The sequence below is a fragment of the Mauremys mutica genome, chromosome 1, assembly GCF_020497125.1.
Source record: "Mauremys mutica isolate MM-2020 ecotype Southern chromosome 1, ASM2049712v1, whole genome shotgun sequence".
NCBI classification, from domain to species: Eukaryota; Metazoa; Chordata; order Testudines; family Geoemydidae; genus Mauremys; species Mauremys mutica.
The window spans coordinates 254328063-254355536 of NC_059072.1; the positions used below are offsets into that span (position 1 = coordinate 254328063).

The 27474-nt window shown below is 41.7% G+C and overlaps 1 protein-coding gene across 1 annotated transcript in view; it reads right to left on the bottom strand.

Moving 5' to 3' along the window:
• Positions 1-2198: 2198 nt before the first annotated feature.
• The window catches only part of MCF2L (MCF.2 cell line derived transforming sequence like), a 251780-nt gene continuing 226504 nt past the window's right edge, over positions 2199-27474 (bottom strand). The window contains exons 19-35 of the mRNA XM_045007516.1: positions 25694-25763; positions 21832-21924; positions 21622-21714; positions 19824-19949; positions 17785-18006; positions 16931-17023; positions 15502-15580; positions 15270-15336; positions 13974-14089; positions 12799-12891; positions 11526-11585; positions 11094-11168; positions 6958-7038; positions 5585-5712; positions 4790-4902; positions 4541-4644; positions 2199-4437 (exon numbers count right to left, since the gene is read on the bottom strand). Of these exons, the coding sequence (XP_044863451.1) occupies positions 4358-4437; positions 4541-4644; positions 4790-4902; positions 5585-5712; positions 6958-7038; positions 11094-11168; positions 11526-11585; positions 12799-12891; positions 13974-14089; positions 15270-15336; positions 15502-15580; positions 16931-17023; positions 17785-18006; positions 19824-19949; positions 21622-21714; positions 21832-21924; positions 25694-25763 (1693 nt within the window). The 3' untranslated portion in view covers positions 2199-4357. The remainder of the gene's footprint in view (positions 4438-4540; positions 4645-4789; positions 4903-5584; positions 5713-6957; positions 7039-11093; positions 11169-11525; positions 11586-12798; positions 12892-13973; positions 14090-15269; positions 15337-15501; positions 15581-16930; positions 17024-17784; positions 18007-19823; positions 19950-21621; positions 21715-21831; positions 21925-25693; positions 25764-27474) is intronic.

Genomic DNA, 27474 nt, shown 5'->3' on the forward strand with positions numbered 1-27474 from the left:
AGATTGATTATCTGAAAAGTTAGTTTAGTTCAGTGAATATAGTTCTACATAGTACAATGAACTCATCCTCAAGTCTTCCCTGGAAACCCAGCTTGGTACCCACTAGAGGAGAGTGCTTCTACTTTGAGCCAGTTATCTAGAATACAGGAAACATGAAAAGAAACTATGGTGTTACAGTGGGAAACGAGTTAAATAGCTGTCTCTGTCATTATTCAAAGTTCTGTATAAAAACATGATTTTTTTCACATTCCACTGGACTAAAACTGGCCTAGGAACATGTTTCTTTAATGCTGCAGAACCCATGTTGTGGCTGCCAGTCTGTAGCTCAGGAGCACTGGGCTAATTACTGGGGCTCTCTAACTGGCTACACAGAGGCCACTATTGAGTACACAAGATACATTCTTTGACCCAATGGATTGAAGTGCTGTCTCAGCAGCATATCCAGTGGGGATGGGGAAGAGAGGGCATGAAATTAAACCTGGCTTTGACACATGGCAGTGGTTGGCCACAGGTCTAGCCTAGAATATCTCAATTTAGTGTGAAATCACCTCCTGCCTTCCAATACCTAGACACAGTGGGGTGCCCTGAAGATATCATTAACTCTTAGAGCACTAAAGTATATTCTTCTTCAGATGCTGTAAATTAGAGTTTAGTAACCAATCTCTCCTACCTTGGCTGCTATCATGACAGGCATAAGGAGGAGGTAGCATGTGACCTCCACCTTCCTCAAGGTAGACTTCCCAATGGTGCCCCCCCATGACGATTTAGGTGATTTGTCTATATACAACTTACGAATTCTGGTTGTTATGAAATTGCTGTATCTGGGAATGCCTGTGTGTGGATGTGGAATCCGCCATTTACTGACATGGGCTGCAGTACAGTACCTTCCAGACCAGGGACAATGGAGAATCATTAATGACCGTGAACTAACCAAACAATGGGTATGCTAAGGAGATTGGCTGAAGCTAGCTTTTGCAATTAGTCTGCAGGGAGGGTGAAGTGGACAGAGTGGAAAATTCCCAAACAGTACAAAGATGACAAAGCAGGGCTTTAAAAAGGACTCTCAGGAAGAAGAAAGGGAAAAGGGTTTTGGAGACACAGGAAGCATTCGGGAAAGAGATAAGCAGGCTTTCATAGCAACGGGGTGGTCTGATCTAAGTGCAGGATGAGCCAAGATCAGAAAGAGCTAGTTACAGGAGAGAGGGGGCACCAAGATTATGAAGAGAAGCCACGTGCAGGAGATGGAATCTGGCTCTGCCCACATGGAGAAGAGGACTCTGCCCAAGTCCAAAGAACTCCGCAGAGTGGTGAGAAACCTGAGCCAGGGAAATGCATTTAGGGATATTTGTTATTTTGTATAGCTCTGTGTATTTCCCATTCTACTAAGTAAAGAGTAATAGAGTTTTACAAACCTGTGCAGAGTCTGTCTGTAGGTTTTCACTACTGTGTATCCCTGAAGAGGCAAACTGTAAACCCAAAAGCTCACACCTTTGGTGGGATCCTGGGGAATACGCACTAGATGCGGGGGAAGCTAGGGGAAGATGACACTAATTCCAGGAACTAGGCAATCGGGCTTCATGGTACCCCCCTGCCACGAGAGCATCAAACACAAGGCCTGCACCTGGAGTGCATGCCTACAGGCCCAAAGCCAGGGACAGTATCTCAACTCTGCCCAGCCCCAGCAAGCTAAGGGCATGTGGGAGTCAGCATTTGGATCCTCTCATACCAGTCTGGTGAGTGTCCAGCAGGGGGAGCTCAACCAGATCTGTGAAAGACACCCCTTCCACGCCCCAAAATTAAACCAAAACAAACATTTGCAACAAGCAGCCAAGAAATCTGGCTACTGTCAAACCAACCTGGCAGCATCTTAAATTTATTATCCAATCAGCAGGCTGGTCCCATCTCCCCAGCCCTGTGGAAGTGACAGAGTTGGAAGAGCAAACCAGGGGAGAAGTAGGAATGGAATTCTGAGAGGTGGATTAAATGAAGAGAGCAAACGGTTTGGAGACACAAAGGTTATCTTTCAAAAGGCTCATTCTGGTAGAATTGTGAGGTCTACTCAGAAGGTGTTAACCTGGCTTTTGGAGCCAGCCATTACAGCCCTATTGAGTTCTACTGAGGTATTTATGGTCTTATATGACGCACATCACAACAGTGTCTGAGCACCTTGAGACAATAAAGCAAACAGCACCTCCATATTGAGGATATCCAGCAAGAAATGCTGAAATTTATTCATCAAACTTTCATACATCCAATAAAGACCTCTGATTTTGTACTTATAATTTAAAACAGCTGTAGAAAAGGAAACGGTGAAATGTGCTGTATTAAAGTGCAATGGTGTGTATAAGATCACAAAAATAATGGAAAGGATGCTGCAATGAGACAGCTGAAAGGACACAGTTTCATTATAGGACTGCTTGAGAGCAATATATTTAAGTAAATTATGTTACAGATCATTTACAAAATAACTTACAAACAAGAAGGCAAACCAATATCTCTGCACATTGTTATTTCATTATCACATATCAGGCTAAACAGTCCTGGCTAGCACAGTTTAAGATAATTTAAGAAGGAACAGATTAATCCTTTTTTGGAAATGATGCATAAAGTAAAAACCCTGACCAGCCTTCATACTGCAGTATTGCAAGAAAACTAAGTATTTATGAATTGTAAAGTGACATTTTCAGCAGCATGAAGACTATAAATACATCTTTTACATTGAGATATATATATATATATACACACACATACACACACACACACACACGTACATATATATGCATTTATACACACATTTATGCACTGGCCACAGCCAGCTGCATTTTGATTGTAACTGGGACAGGAACCGCTTCAGGAAACTAGAAAAGTAAGATCATTCTTTTGAGGCATTTCTCTTTTAGCTGTTCACATCATTAAGTGTAAAATCTAGATTTCTTATATTAAGATAGACTTCTAGGTGCTGAGCACCAGCAGCTCCCATTGATTGCAATAGAAGCTCCCTGCGCTCAGTGCTTCTGAAAATCAAGCCCTCAACACTCCAGATTATTTTAAGTAATACAGTACAGAGACCAGGAAAAAAAATGATATTCCAGCATAAGCAAAACATTTTTAAAATTGATACACTGTTTGCATTTGTAAGGCTGAACTGCAAAGAATATCTGAGGTGATAATTTACATTATTTACATTATACCCTGAAAAACTGTATGTTTATGATTTCCCTCCCTTTAAAAAAAGGATTTAAAATATTTGTCCACAACACAGTCCAGATTTTTTTTAAATAAAGTTATTGCCCCCCACCCTCCCATTTTATAGAAAAAAATACACAATTGTTTAAATTTTTTAATCCTTTTGAGTAAATCTACAAACATACATCCTTAGCTTAAAGGTTCAGGTTTCTAATTCTCATAATAAATCTTCAGCATTACAGTGTAGCTAGCATAGTTTCATTTGCCTGCAACCATCTTCTAACTGTTAGAACTGAAGATAACCACATTGTATTACAAATCATTAAGAAATCACTTAAGTAATACAAACATTTTGTGTTTCAATGTGTACCTTAGTAATGAAAAATAATTTTGTATCAAACATGCTATTAAATTGCCAATGTTATGTAAACACAGTGATCCTTGGTAAAGAACTCGGTTCAGAGGCCAAAATACCGCAAAAATGGCCATTGGACACAGTAAAAAATGCTGGAAAAGATAAAATAGTCTTTTCTTTTGATGTTGTTGTGGTCAGTGAATTGTCTATTTCTTTTGCACCATAGACTGTGAAGATGCATTTTACTGCAGAAAGCAGAGTGCTAAAAATTCAAGACAAGAGAATGGCTGGACCTACATTTAATTCCCGGTTATTGTAAAAGACACTCCATATACTGCATTAACCCAGAAGTATCCTTACAGAAAGGTTTTTGGGAGAGTGAACTGTAAACTCGGATTTCTTATCCTTATTTCTATATTATACAATTATTTTTATTTCATTATTTTACAATAGGATTTACCACAGAGGAACACATTCCTGTCTCGTCCTGTTCTTCTTCTGGTTGTGGTAAAATGGTGTGTCTGTAGAAATCTGATGGCAATATCCATGGGAAAATGTATGTTGAGATTCAGACTTCAGATCAGAAGCTGCTAGAAGATCCCATTTCAGATCATTTACTTTTCTTTAGAATCTCAGATTCCACATACTTTTCACTGAGCTCTTCCTAGGGATGGCTCCGTAAATCACCATTTAAAACATGAGACAGGCAACACATACATGCTGGATCTCCATTTCAGTCCAACGTTCAGAAGTCTGCATAAGATGCTGGAAGTTCACAGGCGACTTGGGGAAATGTTAGCATTAGCCCTTGATGTCTCAGAAGCTGGTGCTGCCAGCATTGCAACTTTCATTATAACTTGATGATGAACTCAAAGTACTGCATCCAGTGCCTGATTCTGGAGTAGGAGGGAAAACAATCACAAGAAACATGCTATGTCTTTTGTTCTTTCAAAATGTGTACTATATAAATGTTTAGCACATTTACAATTAATCTCTTACCAGAGCTGCTTAAAGACTGAGCTGATTTTGAGTTGCCTATGAGCATCAATAAATTGTTCGCTGGCACCAAACCTTCTTTCCCCGTGCTCAGATTCTTCACATACCTAAGAAAAGAATTTTACTGTCAAACTGTTTAATTTTTAAAAATATATTCTTTATACACACACACAAATTCTTCCAAGTATATGACATCACAATTGATGAGGTACTTGTGTGCATTTTCAAGCAGCTACACACAATTTTCCATACCAAATTCTGTCCTCCCCTTCACGGATCAGCTGAACGAGGTCTCCACTTTTCACTGCAAGATCTTCAGAACCGTTTTTGTCATAATCAGTCACAACAGTGTATTTACCAGGAGTCTAAATGCACAGAAGGAAAAACAAAAACAAACAAATTAAACTGTACTGTAAAAATAAAAGATATTAAGCAGATATTGACTTTTGTACCGCAGGGGTAATTTGTTTTTTGTTTTTAAACCACAGTGAAGTTGAGGTGAATATTTACTTGAGGGACAATAAATGTTGCTATTCACCCAAAATGTGAAGTCAGTATATGTATTCTCACAAACATCCTGAATGACTTCCTGAGAAACATCTGTCCATCTCTCCATTATATCAATTAATTTAAAAAACAAACAACCACCACCCTCATTCAGGTTCTAAACAGGAGATTAAATTTAAAGTCCAGAAAAAGCTTAGATGAACCAGAGATTTATATATGCTATTTCATTGGATAGCATGGTTTTCTAACTCACTATTATTCATTACTGAGGCAGTAAACAATAGACACCTGTGTTACTTTTCACAGTTCTTTTGTACGTAATATAAACAACTGCAGATGCTATCAGTCCAAATGACAAAAAAAACTTTCACAAGGCACTTATGCAAACCCAACCTTAAATTGAAATCACTGTGAAGTGGGTTTTTTGGGGGTTTTTTTTTGGCTGCAAGTTCAAACAAAATTCCCATGTACTAGATACATTTACTATATTAATTAGCGATATAAATTTCACTAAATTTGTAAGAAAATATTTCTGGTTACCAGCTTAATCTCTCCTCCATCTTCTCCTTCTTCTTCCTCTGCATCTGATGAATTAAGTGGATCCTCAGCACTAGACCAACCATCATTTTCTTCAGAGGCATCAAGTGAATGAGATGTTTTAGCCCAACCTTGGTAAACAAATAGCCTATAGTTATTAACTTTGTGAAAATGTCTCAGAAACAAGAAAAACTCCCACTGACTTCAATGAGACCAGGATTGCACCCAAAGTCTGTAATAGTTACTTACATATCAAGTAGAAATGGGAGGAAAATGTTAGGTTGCAAAATATTTATACCCTTGGGGCCAAATTCACTGCTGGCACAATTCCTATGAAGTTGTGCTATTTTATGGCAGTGGTGAATTTGGGCCTTAATGTTTTTAAAAAGAAAATAAGCAGAAAAGAAAAAGTCCCTCTTTTTTACACACACACACACACACACACACACACACACACACACACACACACACACACACACACACACACACAGAGTACAGCTGTTTTTCTTGGGAGGCAGTAGAAATGGAAATTGCTTCCAATTTGTGTGTTGCTGTTGCTGAGGGGCTGGTGGGTAGGTGTGACAATCAAAGAAGCTTAACTGGATAATCAGATGGTGTCAATAGTGGCCTGATTTTCCAAATTGCTGAGTACCTGCAGTTCCCACTGAAGTCACTGACTTCAGCTCCTCGGTAGATCAGGTTGTTATTGTTCAAAGCCAAACTGGGACGACAAACTGCACAGTAATACTACGAGAATTCATCCTGATTAAAACTGTTGCAGTAATCACCCCAGGAACAAAGAGGTATGTATCACAATGTAAAGCGTTATTATTTTTCTCATGACAAGTAATGCAGGCTAACCCATTTAACTTATTTACGATGCTGAATCACATCCAGGGTGCACAACTCGCTGTTCCAAATAAAATCAAATTAAGGTTGCTTTTCACTGAGGTCAACAGGTCCTTAAAAGAACAAAGTAACCACAAACATATGCATGTGGTTCTTAACCATAAAAGCAAATCATGATATAACAGATTAGGAAAGTTTCAGAATTAATTTTTTATGATAAATTTCTGTTCAGGACAAATGGTTACACCATTAATACCCAGTGAAAAGAATGACAGGAGGAACATTCTCAAAGCCAGCTCTAAATATAAAAACACGATAATAATCAGTTATGTTGGTGGTGGTGGTGGGGGACCCCGCATTTTTGCTTTCCATGGAATCTACGAGGCACTTTCTATTTCCTGCACCATGTGCCCGGACAATACATGTTACAAAAAGTGTTCCAGTACTGGCAGAGTAAAGCCAAAACAATCTCTAATCCACAGCACACCAAAAACATAGGTTCATGTGGCCCAGGACTGATACTTTACCTTGCCTGCGCTGGGCTGCTGGTAGAAGATTAGAAGTACTGAGCCATTTGGCCCTGTCCAATGTTAATACTGAACTTGCATCTGTGAAAGAACTGAGTAATAAGTTCCAGCTTCATTCCACTCAAATTTCATTTTTAGCTTAAAAGTTACCTTTATTGCTGGGCTTGTGAGATGCAACTAGAACCCTTTTCATTAGTTTTAAATTAAAAAAACCAATATAATAGAGGAAAGTAATTTTGCGGTCTGTTCCTGGTGCTCAATTCTTCCAGGCTATCGTTTACAAAAACAGAACAAAAACAGGGGACTAAACTTGGTGTTTGCCAATTATCATTCTGCTCATATGTTGCATCCTGTTTCTCCCACTCTTTGGGGGTATTGACCACCTCTTACCATGTGTTCATACAGTGCCCAGTGCTACTGGGCCCCAAAGCTTGGTTGGGATGCTAGACACTACCGGAATTCAGATAACAGTAGTGTTACTATTCATGAAGGGTAGCATTTGAATTAAAAATAAAAAAAACAGTCAAAAGTGATTCTACATCCACATTGGGGAAAAAACACAAAAGCCCACAGAATTTCCAAGAGTGATTTCTTATTACTTTCAAGCAGGACTAGCCCAACGCTGACAAAACACCAAACTACAAAAAAATGCCCTTTTCCCCCAAATAACTGTCTACCTGAGGAACATTAGAAAGGAAGCAAAAGAAAAAGGCAGAGAACCTATGAGAAAAGAGATTGCTAGAAAAGAAATCAGGAGGAGGGTATAATTCAGTTACAGGGCCTGATTTTGACTAAACTTGCACCAGTTTTACACCAGTCATTTCAACTGAGTGGCACAGCCCATCTATCCTCCCAAGGCTTTGGTGGGCAGAGGGAAGGCAGAGTGGTGGAAAGGAAAAAATGGGGATAGAGGTGCATGACAGGGCGAAAGTCATGACATTTTAAATTTAGTTTCTTGGTTATTTGCTTTCTCAAATCAATAGTCTATTCAAGGATTGTATTTGAAATCTTTGCTGGGAGCTCAGGATAAGCAGCTTGTATTGTAATGGTACAAATGGAAACGAACAAACTTCATAGGACAGAGAACCTCAATGATATAACAGTATCATCGTCTGAGTGTTTTCTAAGGTATGTGCTTTCTAAAAACATGGCTGTAGGATCTAACTCACACCCAAATATATGAATTAAAAATAGCTTTTTCATCAAAAAACAGAAGCTGTCACGTGAATTGGATTTGGATTATCTGAGCCACCAGGACAAAATCATTTTCTCTCCAAATCCATATAGAGTTCTACAGAGGATAAGGTACTGGACTGGACATCCAATTTCCATTCTGACTCTGCAACAGACTCCCATAGGACAGTCTTCACCTTTCCCTGCATCTTCTCAGGGAATCCCCCTCTTAGAGTTCCCAGACCCTTGCAAAGACTCCTGAGCAAAATTTTTCTTCCTTGTAATATCCTCCAAGTCCAGACCTTTCATACTAGCTGGGAAGTCTAGCAGGTTTGGCTGGTTTCCTACAGAGCTCAGATGTCACAAACCTTCAGATTCCACATGTGTAGAGGCTGCACACACACTTAGAGTGCATTGAACACCCTGCAGCATAGGCAAAGTGAATAATAGAATATCAGGGTTGGAAGGGACCTCAGGAGGTCATCTAGTCCAACCCTCTGCTCAAAGCAGGACCAAACCCAACTAAATCATCCCAGGCAGGGCTTTGTCAAGCCTGACCTTAAAAACCTCTAAGGAAGGAGATTCCATCACATCCCTACGTAACCCATTCCACTGCTTCACCACCCTCCTAGTGAAAAAGCTTTTCCTAATATCCAACCTAAACCTCCCCACTGCAACTTGAGACCATTACTCCTAGTTCTGTCATCTGCTACCACTGAGAACAGTCTAGGTCCATCCTCTTTGGAACCCCCTTTCAGGTAGTTGAAAGCAGCTATCAAATCCCCCCTCATTCTTCTCTTCTGCAGACTAAACAATCCCAGTTCCCTCAGCCTCTCCTAATAAGTCATGTGCTTTAGCCCCCTAATCATTTTTGTTGCCCTCCGCTGGACTCTCTCCAATTTTTCCACATCCTTCTTGTAGTGAGGGGCCCCAAACTGGACACACTATTCCACATGAGGTCTCACCAATGTCGAATAGAGGGGAATGATCACATCCCTCAATCTGCAGGCAATGCCCCCTACTTATACAGCCCAATATTCCATTAAGCCTTCTTGGAAACAAGGGCACACTGTTGACTCATATCCAGCTTCTCGTCCATTGTAACCCCTAGGTCCTTTTCTGCAGAACTGCTGCCTAGTCATTCGGTCCCTAGTCTGTAGCAGTCCCTGGGATTCTTCTGTCCTAAGTGCAGGACTCTGCACTTGTCCTTTTTGAACCTCATCAGATTTCTTTTGGCCCAATCCTCTAATTTGTCTAGGTCCGTCTGTACCCTCCAGCATATCTACCAGCTTCTCCCAGTTTAGTGTCATCTGCAAACTTGCTGAGGGTGCAGTCCATGCCATCCTCCAGATCATTAATGAAGATATTGAACAAAACCGGCCTCAGGACCAATACTTGGGGCACTCTGCTTGAAAGCGGCTGCCAACTAGACATGGAGCCATTGATCACTGCCCGATGATCTAGCCAGCTTTCTATCCACCTTATAGTCTATTCATCCAGCCCATACTACTTTAACTTGCTGGCAAGAATACTGTGGGAGATTGTATCAAAAGCTCGCTAAAGTCAAGGAATAACACGCCCACTGCTTTCCCCTCATCTACAGAGCCAGTTATCTCATCATAGAAGGCAATTAGGTTAGTCAGGCATGATTTGCCTTTGGTGAATCCATGCTGACTGTTCCTGATCACTTTCCTCTCCTCTAAGTGTTTCAGAATTGATTCCTTGAGAACCTGCTCCATGATTTTTCCAGGGACTGAGATGAGGCTATAGTTCCCCAAATATTCCTTCTTCCCTTTTTTAAAGATGGGCACTACCTTAGCATTTTCCCAGTCATCTAGGACTTCCCTCGATTGCCATGAGTTTTCAAAGATAATGGCCAATGGCTCTGCAATCACATCCACCAACTCCTTTAGCACCCTCAGATGCAGTGCATCCGGCCCCACGGACTTGTGCTCGTCTACCTTTTCTAAATAGTCCTGAACCACTTCTTTCTCCACAGAGGGCTGGTCACCTCCTCCCCATTCTGTGCTGCCTAGTGCAGTAGTCTGGGAGCTGACCTTGTTTGTGAAGACAGAGGCAAAAAAAAGCATTGAGTACATTAGCTTTTTCCACATCCTCTGTCACTAGGGTGCCTCTCTCATTCAGTAAGGGGCCCACACTTTCCTTGACCACCTTCTTGTTGCTAACATACTTGAAGAAACCCTTCTTGTTACTCTTAATATCTCTTGCTAGCTGCAACTCCAAGTGTGATTTGGCCTTCCTGATTTCACTCCTGCATGCCTGAGCAATATTTTTATACTCCTCCCTGGTTATTCATCCAATCTTCCACTTCTTGTAAGCTTCTTTTTTGTGTTTAAGATCAGCAAGGATTTCACTATTAAGCCAAGCTGGTCGCCTGCCATATTTACTATTCTTCCTACACATCGGGATGGTTTGTTCCTGCGCCCTCAATAAGGATTCTTTGAAATACAGCCAGCTCTCCTGGACTCCTTTTCCCCTCACGTTATTCTCCCAGGGGAACCTGCCCATCAGTTCCCTGAGGGAGTCAAAGTCTGCTTTTCTGAAGTCCAGAGTCCGTATTCTGCTGCTCTCCTTTTTTCCTTGTGTCAGGATCCTGAACTCGACCATCTCATGGTCACTGCCTCCCATCCACTTTTGCTTCCCCAATGCTGTTGGATAATGCCACACCCCAAAACCTGCAATACCAGCTAGGCTTTCACATGGTTAAAGATACGGTTGAAGAAGCCTTGGAAAGTGGGGTTTGGAAGAAGAGACTGTTCTGTAGGGGAAATATTGCCTGAGAGTGTACAAGAAGGGTGTGGAACCAGTGTCATGGAAAAAAACAGCCGATGACAATACTGTCGTGTACACACTATCGTATGTGCACCTACACTTATTTGATATGAATATTACATTAGAGATCTATGGCTTATTGTGGAGTAGAAAAGGTGTTATCACTCTACCTCTTAAACCAAAAGGAGTTGGATCACTCTTTACTTCATGTCGTTTAGCTTTTTTGTCAGGGCTGGTAGGAGAAGCTGCAGTAGGATGAATAGGCAAAAAACACAGAAGAGAGATATTGAAGAACTGGAAAAAACAGAATAGGTAGACAGCATACTAAATACCTTTGAGTTTAAACTGGAATACAGTAAATGGTTTCTGATTAATTTATTTTAGTTGCCATTGATTGATTATAACAAAAGGAATTAATTTTTTGGGTATTACATCCGTTATGTGCTAAACTGGCAAGGATTATTTTTACAATTACAGATATGAATATATGATTTTTTTCTAAAAACTGTAAATCAACAGAATACAGTTAATTTGCATTTTAGGTGCAAACATCATATGAACATGATCATTTTATTTTGGCAAAATTAATTCTACAGCAATACCTGGTCCTGTCAGAAGGATCATTGGCAATGTCTGGTTTTTAGCAGTAGGAGATGGAGTTTCTGTCAAGGCAAGCATGGAATATTAGTGCTTACCTCATATGTGCTTTGAGTATTATACACTATGCTGATACAATCTCTCCAGAAAGAACTCAAAGGTAATCAGGGTTTAAAAAGACATGTTAAAAGGATGCTTGAACGTCACGTGTTGTCATACTAGTGCAATGCAGATTATTTAAAGGGAGTCATCCAAAGCAAGAAGGACTCTACAACTCTACAAATGCATTTATTTGGCAACAGGAAGCAAGAAAGTATCTCTGACTCAGACCAGCTCCTGTTTCAGAGCAAAACTGAAGACCTCTTTTGAAAAGAAGTAGGGTGACCAGACAGCACGTATGAAAAATCGGGATGGGGGTGGGGGATAATAGGAGCCTATATAAGAAAAAGCCCCAAATATTGGGACTGTCTCTATAAAATTGGGATATCTGGTCACCCTAAAAAGAACTGAATTCTTATTTCCTTATATCCTTGAAGATAGCAGCACCCCTTGCACAGCCTTGCATTAAGTACTGCAGATTTGATTAATAAGAAGTCAATAAGAAAAGACTTCTAACAAAATATTGGTTCCCTACTGGTTTTAATACAGATGATAACCCAGAGCAGATTCACTGAAGATGGAGCATGTTGCTGCTCTTTCACTCTGAGGTAGGCAAATGAGCTTTCCACTGCTACCCTCCTTCAGTGTTTCCACAGGAGATAGGGTGACCAGACAGCAAATGTGAAAAATCGGGATGGGGGTGGGGCGTAAAAGGAGCCTATATATATATATATATAAGAAAAAACCCAAAAATTGGGACTGTCCCTATAAAATCGGGACATCTGGTCACCCTAACTGGAGATGAGCAGCTTAAATACCTTCTGGGGAGTCCATGGAGGGAACTGATATGTACATAAACTGGATTCAGCACTCCCCCCATGTCACTCTGACCACTCCACTGTCCTGGCTAGCACCAGGCCCTACAACACCCTATCACCAAGTGTAAGGGAGATTATAGGCACTTGGTACTGTCCACCCCCCGCCCCCGCCCCCGCCCCAGTGGACTTTCAACCTCAGGTAGGGCCTTTGCGAGGGTCTATGATAGCAAAAACTAACAAACTTAGTAGAGGAGCTGAGCTATATCTCACTATATGCATGTATATATTCACACAAACACACACTCGACAGACCGACTGCATCCTTGCTTGGAAAACAGAATCTAGCTTGTTAAAAATTTACCTTTCTGACTTTTGAGGTTAGTAAAGCCCTGAAGTGTAAAGCGCTTTTTTGACAGTGCAGAGCATTCTGAGGTAGAACTAATTACTGTATCATCTACAAATGAAGAGAGAGATGGAAAAAGAGAAAGGGGAGATACACATGAAAAGGTCAAGGCAAAATCATCCAACACTATGCCAGGGAACTAGCATTTTGAGGGAGAAATAAAAGACAGAAAGTTCACGCACTGCAGAAGAATCCAAGCAACAGTTTATCACCACTGTGCAGACCTTTACATTTAGAAGTGGTCTAGCGGCTGAACTCAGTGATGGGAACCAAATCACAGAGGAATAAAGGGCTCTTCATCAGAATACTCTCGGCAGGGTTTTAAGAGAGTTTTGAGGTAGTGTCAAGACATTTGTCCAGTAAAAGAGAAATCTGGGAAACAATCAAATCTGCAGGGTCTAGCTACAATGTTGGCCTTGTAACAAAAAACCCCAAGAGCAGGGGTGGGCAAACTTTTTGGGCCGAGGGCCACATCTGGGTGGGGAAATTGTATGCAAGGCCAGGGCAGGGGGTTGGGGTGTGGGAGGGGGTGCAGTGTGCAGGAAAGGGGTCAGGGCAAGAGGGGTTGGGGTGCAGGAGGGGTGTGAGGTGCAGGCAGGGGGCTTAGGGCAGGGAATTGGGGGGTGGGGTGCAGGAGGGCTTCGGGCTCCGGGGTGGCAGCGGCACCACACCGGGGCCAGAGCAGGGTCCCTGCCTGCCTGCCCTGTCCCCACATCACTCCAGGAAGCGCTGCGGCCTCTGGGGGAAGGGGAGCGGAGGGCTCCCTGTGTGTTGCCCTTGCTGTTCCTCCAAGTACCTCCCCCAAAGGTCCCACTGGTAGTGGTTCCCCGTTCCTGGCCAATGGGAGCTGCGGGGGGTGGTGCCTGGAGGCAAGAGCAACGCGAGCCCTCTGCCCCCCCGCCCGGGGGCTGCAGGGGCATGGTGCCAGCCGCTTCTGGAGAGTGGCGCCAAGGGGGACAGTCCTGCGGACCGGATCCAAAGCCCTGAGGGGCCGGATCCGGCCTGCGGGCCGTAGTTTGCCCACCCCTGCCCAAGAGCATACTCCTAGCTCTCACTTTACATTGGACACTCTCCATTCCCCCTTGGTAAGATACTCTGTGCCCATGGATAATTTAACTGTAACTAAGACTCACCTTTGCCTTTCTCGGGGTACTTTGGTGCTACTGAGGTGACACAACCTTCTGGACTTGTGGGATCAGTTTTTCTCTCTTCTACTTTTTTGACAGTTCTTCCCTGATTCCTTGAAGGACTGTTTATCAGAAGAAAATTAAGACAATAAACCTCCTGTAGTTCTAAGTCTGAACAGGGATGGCAGATATCTGCCCCTTCTGCAGGCCACAAGGCTGCTATTGCTCCTTCCTGCAGACATGCATACTGAAGAGTGTGCATGGACCACAGCATCCACTCCCTGGAAAGGTAGGATGGGGACGGTCACCCAGTGATTGCAGCCATGTGTGTTATGGTTGCTGCTGTGGCTGAGAAAGGATTCAGGACTCCTCCCCCCACGCCCCAAGTCTGGTGATCTCTGCCTTAGCAGAGCCCTGAACATCCCTTCTGCTAAGAATGATGGAATGAAGTCGGCTTGCTAGCTGTTACCACTGGGCAGACAGACAAGTGGTGAAGGAGGAAACACAAATGGAGTTGTGGAACCATAAGGGGTTCCCATCTCAATGTTAGATTCCAGGCTGGGGAGGAGAGGGCTGTCTCTAGAACTCTGTACAGCTGGCACATTTTCCTTGTGGGCTAAGGTCCCCATCTCTCTGCACCCTCTATTCCACTTGCGGAGGGGAAGGTGTTAGGACTCAGAGCGAGCTGAGTCCTAGGGAGTAGGCTGAAGAGAGCCCATCACTGAGTTATGGGTTATATGGTAGGAGCCCTCTAAACCCTGCACTGGAACCAATTAAATGCCTGGTGAAGTATAGTGTGGGTGATGGGTGGGTAGTGCCCCTCCTCTGTGTCAGTGTAATAGAAGTTGTGGCCTGCTGTTTAAAATCCACGTGTTAGTTGTCATTTCACTCCTGTATTCAAATCAAAGATGTATAGTACATTTTTCTTTATTTCTTGGAGTTTAATATACACATTTTTACAATAAAACACATAAATAATGCTATATTCTGTATGCACACAATCTGGTATGTTTTTGACACGTATAGGTGTGCTAGACCGAGCTATTTTCTAGTTCATACCACTGCTATTAGCTCTTCATTTAAAACAATACATAAAAGTTCAAAAGCTATTTAAACCCCAGGTCTGTAATTCTACTGTGTAGAAAAGCAGCAGCACCAAAGAGAAATTAAGTAGTAAAATGTATAATAGGAGGCAAGTGGACAAAAGAACTACAGATGAACATCATTGCTGAGCCTAATGTATTTTGTAACCATCTGCTATGTCTTAGCCCACCAAACTGATTTGATGACATATTTACTTACCTTGTACAAGTTGGTGCAGGTACAGGTAAACTGTGTGTCTGTTCTAGTGTTCTGTGCTGACTAGCTTCTGTGAGAAAGAAAAATACCTATCAAATAATTTATTTGTACTCGGAGCCTTTGTATTCAGAATTTTTTTTTTTTAAAACACCAATCGGATGTATAGAATGGGGTTTCCAGTACAAAACTGCACTATGTAGAAGGGAGAAGGAAAGAGATAAAGATAATGTTTTACCTCTGCATGCCTGCAGTTGGCTAGTTAACACTTTTCTAATTTCATTTACCCAGGTAGCTTTAATTTCAGGAGTTGGTGCCTATCACAAAAAAGAAACCAGTGATCAAATATTGAAAGCTAGTTGCACTAAACAGTGCCTGCAAAAAAAAAAAAAAAAAAACACCTAGGAAGAGCCCTAAAGAAAAGATAAACAAAACTCTCCCCCAGGGCCTGGGGGGAAGGGGAATTATTTTAAGCTTTTAGCTGGTCTGGGGGGGAAGGGGAGGGAGACTGGAGTTGTGTCACGGTCAGAGACTTCATTTCTCTAATGAGAAAATTAACAAGACTTTTTTTATGCAAATTGTTTTTTGTGAAATGTTGGGAATCTTACATTTTTCATCAGAAAGGCCTGGATCCTGCAAACACACACATACTGACTTTTACACACCTGAGCAGTGTCACTGAAGTCAATGGGTAGCTCAGGTGAGTAAAGTTAAGTACATTTGTAAGTTCTTGCAGGATCAGGGGATAAGTTCACACAGTTTTACTCCACTTTTCGGTCAATGATATCGGAACTGTGTCACAAAACTACTGGGCTGCAAGCTGTAGATTAGTAGGTTATAAAATGAGACAACACTTTCTCTCTTTTTTGTGTGTGGTTTTTTTTTTTTTTAAAAAGAGCACCTCTTCTGTTTAAAGTCCTTCTGCATTCACCTCTGTGTGTGGGTTCTATTTTCCTCTCATTATACCAGTACACAGTAATACAGTAAAAAACCCATTACACCTTGTAACATCTTACATATTGTGTCCCAAAAAGCTTTATATTGTTGAATACTACTTCACTTTTTACCTTCTTAATTTATCAGAAGAGGAGGGAAATTAAGAGTTATATTTTTCCTCTTTCCTGTCTTTCTGCTGAATGGCTTCTATTACAGCCAATGGGTCACATCCTCAACTGGTGTAAACTATTGTAGCTCCATTGACTTCGACTGAGCAGTAGCGATTTGCACATATTGAGGATCTGGTTAAATGAATCTTATACATATTCAAAGACCTTTATGCACAAACATGAAAAATGCTTCACCAGGCACTTTTTTTATGAATCTGGATTGTATAGCGATGTATATAGGCTCCATTTACTTCCCTTACTGGAAGTCAGAAAGCATTACTGGCTCATACCCAAACCAGAAAAGAGTCTCACAACTTTTAACCCTCTTCAGGCTACACAAGACTTGCTGCACATGTCTCTACTTAGGCTCATTGTCCAAGTGACATTGCTAAGACAAACAATTTCTGTAAGTAGGAGCAACACTTCCAAACAGAGTAGGTGTGGAAAGCACCTCACCATTTATTCTGTGAAAGTGCATGGCTCAGAAATAAAAAATGATCAGTACGTAAAACAGAAATATAAGCCAATGAGTTCATTTAAACTGAAGTGAAGCACCATTACCTGAATGATGTAAACTTCTTCTCTCGCATTATACCAGATTTCAAATTTCTTTGAGTCACCTTTAGCATTCTCTGTTATTCCAACAGCTGTCATCTGCCAAACACAACAAACTGATGTTGACATGCTTAATATCAATTAAAATAATGGTAACCGAAGCCCATTAGTCATCTTCTTTTATCCCAGTACATTGAACTGTTTAAACCTATTCAGCAGAGTAATCTTTTCATCACTGATCTGAGGTTTTGCACTCAAGACAAAAGAATATATTGATCATGTACAATCTGTGCATTACGCAGTTGAAGCAGGAGAGTTTTAGGGCTTTACTCTCAGCTGTCACCAATGTGTCAGGATGAAAGGGGAGATTCTGTAAATTAATCAAGGAAGACCCATAAATTATCTCTTATTTAAGGGCCAGATTTGGACTCCTTTACATTTTGGATGACCTTGTTCCCCCAGTAGTCCCAATTGCCAATGTAACATGGATAAGGGGATCGCAATCTGGACTACATTAGCCTAATATGGTTTTGTAATCTCAAAACAGAAGATACTGGAGTTAAAAAAGGGAGGCTATGGAGAGATGGGGATGACAGAAAGGACACAGTAAATAGCATAAAAGGCAGAGATTATAGCAATATTGGCCAGACTTGCTTCAAAGTGCAAATTCCATGCTGCAAAAAATTCTTAGAGGGTTTAAGATAGCAAACCCATAATGTGTTTGGGCCCTTAATGTGTTTACAAATAAAGTTATAGGTATAAAATGTCTTCAGTGTGTGAACGTAATATACTGTATTAAAGCAGCTCAAAGGCTTAGGTACGACTTATCTTATTCTTATTATGATTACTAAATAGCTTACGTTTAAGGAATGCTTATAACTGTAGGAAGGTGCTTTTTCATATCCCTCTCCATTTTCTTCTCTCTTTTTACAGAACAACACTGCCTTCTCATGGAGGAACAGGTGCCTTTGCATTGGCTTGAAACGTGCCAAATCCTTCACTTTTGAGTGACCTTTTTTATGATCAGTCCATACACTGAAGGATCCTTGCATTAAAAGCTTGCCTAGTTCATTCAGGTTTCCCTGAAACAAGAACAGTGAAGTTGTTTACATTTTGAAAAGACACTATCAACTTAAAAACACATTTCCATCTGAAAATGTTGTTCTGGCAATACTGTTGTTGTTGCCCGAAACTCCCACAATCAGTAAGGGAAGGTGGACCCAAGAATGTTTGATAGCATTAGATAGGCGAACAGAAAACCCCTGTAGAGTGAGTGAGTGTGTTTGTAAAAAAGGTGCTCTATCAAAATGTTTTTTTTTAAATAAAAAAACAGTTGACATTGTTCCTTTATACATAATTTGTTTGGTTTATTAATCTTGAACTGGGAAGAATTTACACCAAGTTATGTGATGCAAGGTGGTCCAAATTAGCCTAAAGAGAACAGAAGCAGCAATGTGGTTTCTTATTTAGAGTTTAACCATCCTCAACAAAGAAAGGATGAGGAATCCACCATTACATGCAAATTCACATCAACAAATCATATGTAACATTATACATACCCAACAGCACATCAAATACTGAAGAGAAATATGATATAGAATGATGTGAGATTAGCCAAAGACAAAAATAAGTCTTATCTGAACCTCTTTACTTTGATGGTCCAGATAAAATGGAACTTGGAGGTGAAATCCTGGCCCTGTTGAAATCAATGGGAACCCTACAGAATAAGATTCTAAGGCAAGGAGGAACCATTGCAATCATCTAGTCTGACCTCTTGTATAACACAGGCCACAGAACTTCCCCCAAATAATTCCTAGAGCAGATCTTTCAGAAAAACATCAATCTTGATTTAAAACTTGTCCGTAATGGAGAACCCACCATGACACTTGGTAAATTGTTCCAATGTTTCATTACCCTCACTGTTAAAAATTTCCACCTATTTCCAGTCTTAATTTGCCTACCTTCAACTACCAATTGTTGGATTGTTATACCTTTCTCTGGCAGACTGAAGAGCCCATTATTAAATATAATGTTCCCCAAATAGGTACTTATGGACTGTAATCAGTTCACCCCTTAACCTTCTCTTTATTAAGATAAATAGATTGAGCTCTTTGAGTCTCTCTCTCTAAGGCATGTCTTCTAATCCTTTAATCATCCTCTTGGCTCTTCTCTGAATTGTCTCCAATTTATCAACATCCTCCTTGAATAATGGACACCAGAACTGGACACAGTATTCCAGAGTGGTCACACCAGTGCCAAGTACAGAGGTGAAATAACCTCTCTACTCCTACTCAAGATTCCCCTGTTTATGCACCCCAGGAGTGCATTTGCTGTTTTGGCCACAGAGTCATGCGGGGAGCTCATGTTCGTGATTATCCACCGTGACCCTCAAATTTTTTTCCAAGTCACTGCTTTCCAGGATAAAGGATGCTATAATTCCTGGGGCTGGTTTTACAACACAATTCCCCCATCAGTTCATCTCTAGAGGAAATTTCCCTCCAAGGATAAAGTATTTGGCATGGGTTAACAATGCTTTCTTCTGAAACATGTGGCACTTTCTACTGTCAGGCAGTGTACAACACTAGAAATGGACAACTGACATGACAATTCTTATTTTCTTCTTTCTGAGGTACACTGCTGAATAAAACTTTGTATCTGAAGAGGAAAATTGGGATCTGCAAAGTGGGATTGGGACTTGTAATAAAATCTATTAAAAGTTTGTATTAGTAATGAGATTGGTGAGAAATATGTAAGAAATCCATTTTCCCATTATTTTTGACAACACAGTTCAGATATTAGTTAAAAGGAAACAGTTGTGCAATCCCATTTGCATTATTATACAAAACGAAATGAGGAGTGTGTATCTGAATAAAAATAATTAAGAAGTGCTGTCACTTACATCATAGCCAGTAATGGCAATCTGGTGCATGGAATCATTGACTGCTTTGAGAATACCTAGTATAGAGGTTAATGCCTCCTGCAGATCTTCAGCTCCTTCACAGTTTTTGCTGTATTTCAGCATTTCCTGTGGAAAAAAACAATGATGCAATGCTCATTCAGTTTTGTAAACAGATAACTATTAATACTCAAGATGAGTGTACTTTCAACACTGAATCTGAGGCAAATTTTCAAAGTTAGCTGATGAAATTTTGTGCAAAAAACCCCAAACCAAAAATCCGGTCCTTTGTGACATTTTCAATCAAAAATTCCCCACTTGCCACATCTGAAAAAGGCCAGAGAAGGAAGAGAAGATGGGAATCTCTAAAAGCCACATGGCAGTGGATTAAATATAAGGCTGGGAGTCGGAAGGGTCTAAATTCTACTTCTAACCTCTACCACTGACAGGACTTAACAATTCACACTTAGAGCACTTTACAAACATTAGTAAATGATAAAGTAGGTAAATCTCTGTAAATGCGGCTTATGCAGCCCAATCTTGCAAACCGTTACTATTAAAACGGTGGAAAATTGGCATGAATTTTTGTGGAAAATCTTTCTATTGTTACCTAGCTCTAAAACTGAAGTATAGGTCATGCTCATTTTAAGCTGTTATTATTTATATTGCGGACTGGAGCCCTGGTCACAGATTGAAGCTCCATTGTGCTAGGCACTGCCCAAAAACGTAACAAGGAGGAAGTTCTTCACCAAAGACTTTACAATGTAAGTGAAGATGCTCTTTTCTTTTCTATGGCACCAGTCCTGCAGTTTGATCCATGTAGCCCATGTGGTGCTCCACTAACTTCAGGGGGAGATCACATAGGAATTAGGGTTCACTCAGGCAGGTCAGATTGCAGGAATTAAGGATATTTTAAGAGAGACTTCTGAAATCATTTGATTATTCCACTCTTCATATTTAAACAGTCAGCAAAATTCATCCCTGTTATAGCTTGATAAACTTCAATGGATTTGTGCCCAGGGCAAATTTGATCCAAATGTTATTTTTAAATAATTAGTGTACTATAATTTTAAAAACTAGTTTTGGAATCTTAACTTGCTTGTGTGTGAAGCATTTGTTAAAACAAGTAATCTACATGCATGGAAAAGGTTAGGTCTTGAATGTCCATTAAATAATTTATGATGAAAAAAACCAGACATGTCTTAAATGTTTGGAAATTTGGTGTAGCATTTTCAAAAATTTCAGGCTTCTAATATAAAACTATAAAATTCAACATTATCATATATTTTCTAAAAAATACCGTGGGTGTCAATTAAGAAGTACTTGATACCTGAAATGTATCCCTCTGCATTGTCTTGGAGAGTTTCTATTTAACTACAGAGATATTTTTCTGAGCACATTTTGGAGCCCATAGTGCAAATTCCTCCAATGGTCACAAGTTTTAAGCAAATGGGAAGTATTCCTTGCACGTCTATTTGTCCTAGTCCTCCTTCTGTCTACCCAGAGGGAGAATAAAGGCAAAAGCAACTGTTAAGCAAAGACTATATACAGAAACACTAGTTTGCCCATTTCCTGCTTTTAGAATCAGAGAAACAAGAGAAGGGAACAAGAAGATGGCAGACTGGGATCTGTCCATCAGCCTTCATGACTTGAAAGTACACGTATGTTCTTATTTCTGCTGTCTTTCGGGCTTTTCTCTGGGTAGGATGAGACAAGTAGTGACACACAATTACAAAATGTAATTTTTAAAAGTGTGCAACCTTCAAAAGCATAAGCATGAATACCACTCTGTCTCCCTTACCTTCAGCAGTAACTGGTATTTGGTTATTCTCTGAACAGGTTTCAGTAAGTAGGAATCCAAACTCAGCTTGTGATCAAGTTTCCTCTGACATTCCTAAAATGAATTTAGCACTTCATTAATATATAAATCTTTCTTCTTTCAGCCTTAGAAACATTGAGAAAATATATCAATTTACAAATACAAATATTTTGAAGAAATAAATAAATATACCTGAAAAAATGCAGAGTCTGAAAACTGCCTCCATAAGCTTTCAGATCGGGGCTTATTTTGACAGTATTTTTCATAAATCTGGAAATCTTCCATCTGAATTTGGGGGAAAAGGTTGTTGTGAATTCAAGTGCTGAGCTTTTACTAAAAAGTACTTACAATTCTTAGGAATGCCTGCTTATGAGACTAAGAAAAACCAAGACAAACAACAGTAAAATTCCCTGGAACTTTATTGACAAAAAATATTGTTAAAATATTCACTATCATTTTAAAGGATATTATGAATTTGCACATTGTATTGCAGAATTTCAAAACAACATTTTCTTGTTAATTCTTGCTTCAGTTTAAATGTCTGTTAAATATGGACAAGCAGTGGCGGACTTAGAGTTAGTGGGGCCCTGTGCTCAGTTTCATTTTTGGGGCCCTTCCTTGGGACCCAGCCAAGAAAAAGGATCTTCTCTCTTATCTCCCCCCCGCCCCACTTTTTCATTTTTTAAATTCTTCCTCCTCCTACATGTAATAGGAAATAAATGAAAATAAAGTGAGGTACCTTGATTGTTTTTGTAGTCTAACTTATTTTTCCACAGACCACTTGAAAATCGCTGGGAGTCTTGGCGGACCACAATGATTTTTCCAAATATTGTTTGTACCATTAGCTAACTATTGTAAAGCGCTTTGGATAAGAGCACTTTATTAAAGGTAAAAAACATTGGGATGCGGGGTCTGGCCAGGATTTAGGGTGTGAGAGGAGGCTCAGGGCTGGGGAAGGAGGTTGGGGTGTGGAGCACTTACCTGGGACAGCTCCCGTTTGGTGTGGGGAGTGCAGGTGGGGATGTGCAGGAGTCAGGGAGGGCAGGGGGCTGGAGGTGTGCGAGGGGGTGCAGGAGTCCAGGGGTCAGGACTGGGGGTTCAGGGTCTGGAAGGGAGTTAGGGTGCAGGAGGGGGCTCAGGGTTGGGGCGTGGAGCGCTTACCTGGGGAAGCTCCCATTTGGTGTGAGGGGTGCAGGTGGGAATGTGTGGGGAGTGTGCAGGAGCTCCCATTTGGTGCTCAGGGTGGGGATGTGGGGAGTGCAGGAGTCAGGGTGGGCATGGGGCTGGGAGAGGTCTGAGGGGGTGCAGATGTCAGGGCAGGGGGCTGGGATCATGGGGGTGCTCCCAGCAAACAGCTCTTCGACGGTGGGGGAAGCGCTGGGAGGGGAAGGGGTGGGAACACAGCATGCTCAGGGGAAGAGGCGGGGGAGGGGAGAGCTTGGCTGCCGGTCGGTGCAGAACCCCAGGACCAGCAGAACCAAGCTTCTGCCCCTGCAGATGCCCGGCCCTGGGGCCCCCTGTTGTTGTGGGGGGCCGTGCCAGGGCACCCTGTGTTTCATTGTAAAGCTGACTTCGTGTACAAGCCATATATATATAAATCCCTTACTTAAACTAATATATTAAAAAGAAATAAGTCTCTATAGTATTATAATAGTAACCATAAGTATAAGCAAACAGTAATAAAATAGAGAGGTGCTCTTTAGAGGTAGGTTGCTATGTCACCAGCTGCATCCAGGTGGTAAATGCTGCTGATGGCTAATCCATCACAAACCTTTGCTATCCATCCAGAAATAATCAGTGCTACTGCCATCAATAGACTCATGTGGTATACTCCTGTGGAGTGGGGCAAAGTCTTTGTAGCACATAATTTATTCAAATACTTTTGCAGTTTTTCTGTTTGGGAGTTATCTGCGTACAGATCTGAATTTGATGAATTTGTACATTAAATCACCCAACTGGTTGTGCATTAGTCAATGTCTTCATTGGGTTTTACTATTTGTTATTCAAGGGTATGTCTGATCACATAAGCCATGTGGTATTATTTCTGCTCCCTGACTGTACGATTGAAACTTTTTAAAGTAGAGAAAAGTTTGTGTTATATTCACATAGGCATTTATGAACCTATCATCTTCTGGGTCAAATTTGCCCCTGTAGAGAGGGCCAAGACAAAGCCTAAGTTCTACTTTAGCCCTCTAAATAGTTTAAATGGGGCTTACATGTTACATAGGCTTTATATTGGCCCTCTGCAGAGTAGTGAGTTTCATTTTCTGACCAAAAGTGCTACAGGTTGTGAATATTATGAAAGCAAATGCAAGTTTTTATTTTAATGAATATTTGCTATTAGTTTTTTTATTGTAGTATTTACCAGCTCTACTCTCTTGTTTTCTATTTCCCCTGTGGAGATAGCCCAGTTTCTTTGTGGCAAGCATCCTGAATATCATGTTTGGGTTTAACTTGGGGAAGAAGCTAGTCTTTAAATCAAGCAAACCTATTCATATATTTAAAAGCAACACTTATGGACTTATGGAGTCTAGCCCACTATTCTGGGAGCAAACGCTGGTGTTAAACAACTGCTTTAAGTCACATGTGTAACTATAATAGCATTGAAAACATTCACCCACATGGATCACTATGTTAGCTAACATTTCAATGCTTTAAAACAGGGGTGGGCAAACTTTTTGGCCTGAGGGCCACATTTGGGTTGCAAAACTGTATGGAGGGCTGGATAGGAAAGGTTGTGCCTCCCCAAATAGCCTGGCCCCCACCCCCTATCCAACCCCTCCCACTTCCCACTCCCTGACTGCCCCCCCCATCCAAACCCCCCTGCTTCTTGTCCCCTAACTGCCCCCTCCTGGGACCCCACATCCCTAACCGCCCCCAGGACCCCACCCCCTATCCAACTCCCCTGCTCCCAGTCCCCTGACTGCCCTGACCCCTATCCACACCCCCGCCCACTGATAGGCCCCTCAAGGACCCCACACCTATCCAACCCCCCCCGTCCCCTGACCACCCCCAGAACCTCTGCCCCATCCAACTGCCCCTGCTCCCTGTCCCCTGACTGCCCCCCAGAACTCCTGCCCCGGCCAGGAGCTCAAGGGCTGGGCAGAATGGTCCTGCAGGCCGCATGTGGCCCGCAGGCCATTGTTTGCCCACCTCTGCTTTAAAAGGCATGTTGGCTCATTCAGTGGAACAGTTAATGGGTCATTCAATTCTGACCTCTGAGTTGAAGAATTTGCATCGATTTTAAAAATGGATATTTGTCCTCATTTACAAAGAAAAATACTATTGTAAAAAACCCTCACAAATGCATTATAAAGTATTAATGGCTGCAGCAAACAATGGCCCAATTTTAGTCTGGGCACTCAGTAAATTACAATGGCATTGCGCCTATTTTTATGTAACCCCTTTAGAGGGGAGTGCTCCTGAAATACCACAATGGGCCTCTAGTGGACTGGCTCATTCACTACAGCATCTAAAGCCCATTTATGTTCTCTTCACTATGATGGGTTTCCTTGGGTGGTGGCCTTGTAGGTGAACCAAGAACCCTGAGGAGAAAATGGAGAAGGCTGCAGCCAGACCTCAGAGCTGGGTTACATTTACAAGGCCTGAATTTGGCACTATGACTTCCCTACGAGGGAGTATCATCACAGTCTCAGTTCCAGAATGATAAATGGCATTAAATGACCACAAGGACCACCCCGACCCCCTCCTGTCCCCCAACCTCCCGACCCAGCTCTGATCTCCCTCCTGCCCTCCAAACCCCTCAGTCCCAGGAGCATGCTCCTGCACCCTCAACCGCTCATCCCCAGCTCCACCCCGGAGCCCTAACCATCCTCCCCCTCACCCCTTGCCCAAGCCCCCTCCCTTACCCTGAACTCCTCATTTCTGCCCCCACCCAAGAGCCCACACCCCCAGCTGGAGCCCTCACTCCCTAATCCCAAATTTTGTGGGCATTCATGGCCCACCATAAAACTTCCATGCCCAGATGTGGCCCTCGGGACAAAAAGTTTGCCCACCCCGGTCTAGTAAAACGCACTGTATACATGATACATACCCTTTCCAGAAAACACCTTCCCACCAGCTCTGGGTATTCTATGTAATTTTCTAGTTCTTTCAAGAATATTCTACAAAGAAGATAACTTTGTTAGGTCACATGACAAAATACCCTAAATAAAAAACAGTTGTAATAACGTAGACTTCCTTAGGCTTTCTCCATAGAATTCATTTTCTAAACTTTAGGAAACATCAGAGCTGTAATATTGTATAGGTTGAACCTCTCTATTCTGGCACTCTCTGGTCTGGCAAAATTCATGGTCCGGCATAGGTGCCGATTCTGTGGGTGCTCTGGGGCTGGAGCACTCACGGGGAAAAATTAGTGGGTGCAGAGCATCCACCGGCACCAAGCTCCCCCTTCTGCCCCCCTCCGTCTGCGCCTCTTGCATGCCAGTGGCTCCGCGCTTACCAACTCTTCCTCCTCCCTCCCAGTGCTTTCAGAGCGCCACAAACAGCAGATTCAGAGCGTTCAAGCTCCAGGAGGGAGGGGGAGGACCTGGGGCTGGCAGCTGGGACCCTGGAAGACATGGGGCCAGTGGCTGGGACCTGGGGCCAGCAGCCAGGACGCTGGGTGGCAGCGGGTCCCCCAGGTGGGGGGGCAATGCTGGGCGCAAAGCCTGGGGGTGTTGTATCACCCCACCGCACCCTACTTCCCATGCCTATGGAGACCCGCTGGCACTCTGCATTGACCTCCCATGGTTCGGCAAATTCCTGAGGGTGCTGGACTAGAGAGGTTCAACCTGTACTACAAAACTAAACATGCTCACCCATCTCATTATTTGAAAGGGACACCAATTTAAAAACTACATTTCTGAAATTTTTGTTTAACCTACTGTTAGAAATGGTACAGAAGATTACTATAACTGAATGGGATTGGAGAAAAATGTTTTCCGTTTGTTTACTTTGTGCATCTGGCAGCATTTTGTGCTATTTCCTCTAGATAGTTTCACATTGTGTTGGACTTTTCACCCAAAAAGAGTGAGAAAAACATTTAAAGAAATAGAAAACTGTGATTGTAAAACCACATACATTGGCCCAAGGGCAAGTATCGTATGTGAAACTACTTTAAAAAAAAAACCTAACTTGATCACATGTTGGCAATTTTCTAATCAAAATTGTTGGCCAAATCCTACATGACTGTATAAGGAATGTAACAATTGTCCTTCATACTTAACTTATTAAATTATATTTTTATCTTTCCGATACCAGTTCCAATTCTGCCCTGTGGGGGAAGATCTGCTAAACAGTAGCCATTAATTCAAACTCCTGTGAAAGGTCAATTTCCCTAATAGAGTGTAAATTCAGCAGCCATCACCATACAGAAGAATATCAAGGTTGGGATAAAATGGTTAGTGGCTGAGGCAAGAAGTTAATACTTAGTGGCAGGAAGAAAAGACCCATATCCAGGGATCGGTCATGTTATTATGGAGTAACGACAGCAACTTTGTAATGGTTGCAAGACAGTTTGTATTATATTTGAAACTGTTTAACTTCCTCCATTAATTGGGTGAGTGAAAGGACAGACTGCACACAGCAAAACACTGGTTGTTTTATGCTTTTTGCAGATATTAGATAGCTTCACACAGCTCTATGCAAGGTTCCTTGTCTCCCTTAGGTACTTTGCCTTCTTTTTCCTATGCAATATGGATTTAAATGTATCAGATACTGAGGATGGACTAAGTCAGCATCCTTTAATATGATTAAAAAAATCTGAGACCCCTCCCTCACCCAAGCAGTACTACATAAAATGGTATAACATAACTGAAAACATTCGTTCTCTTA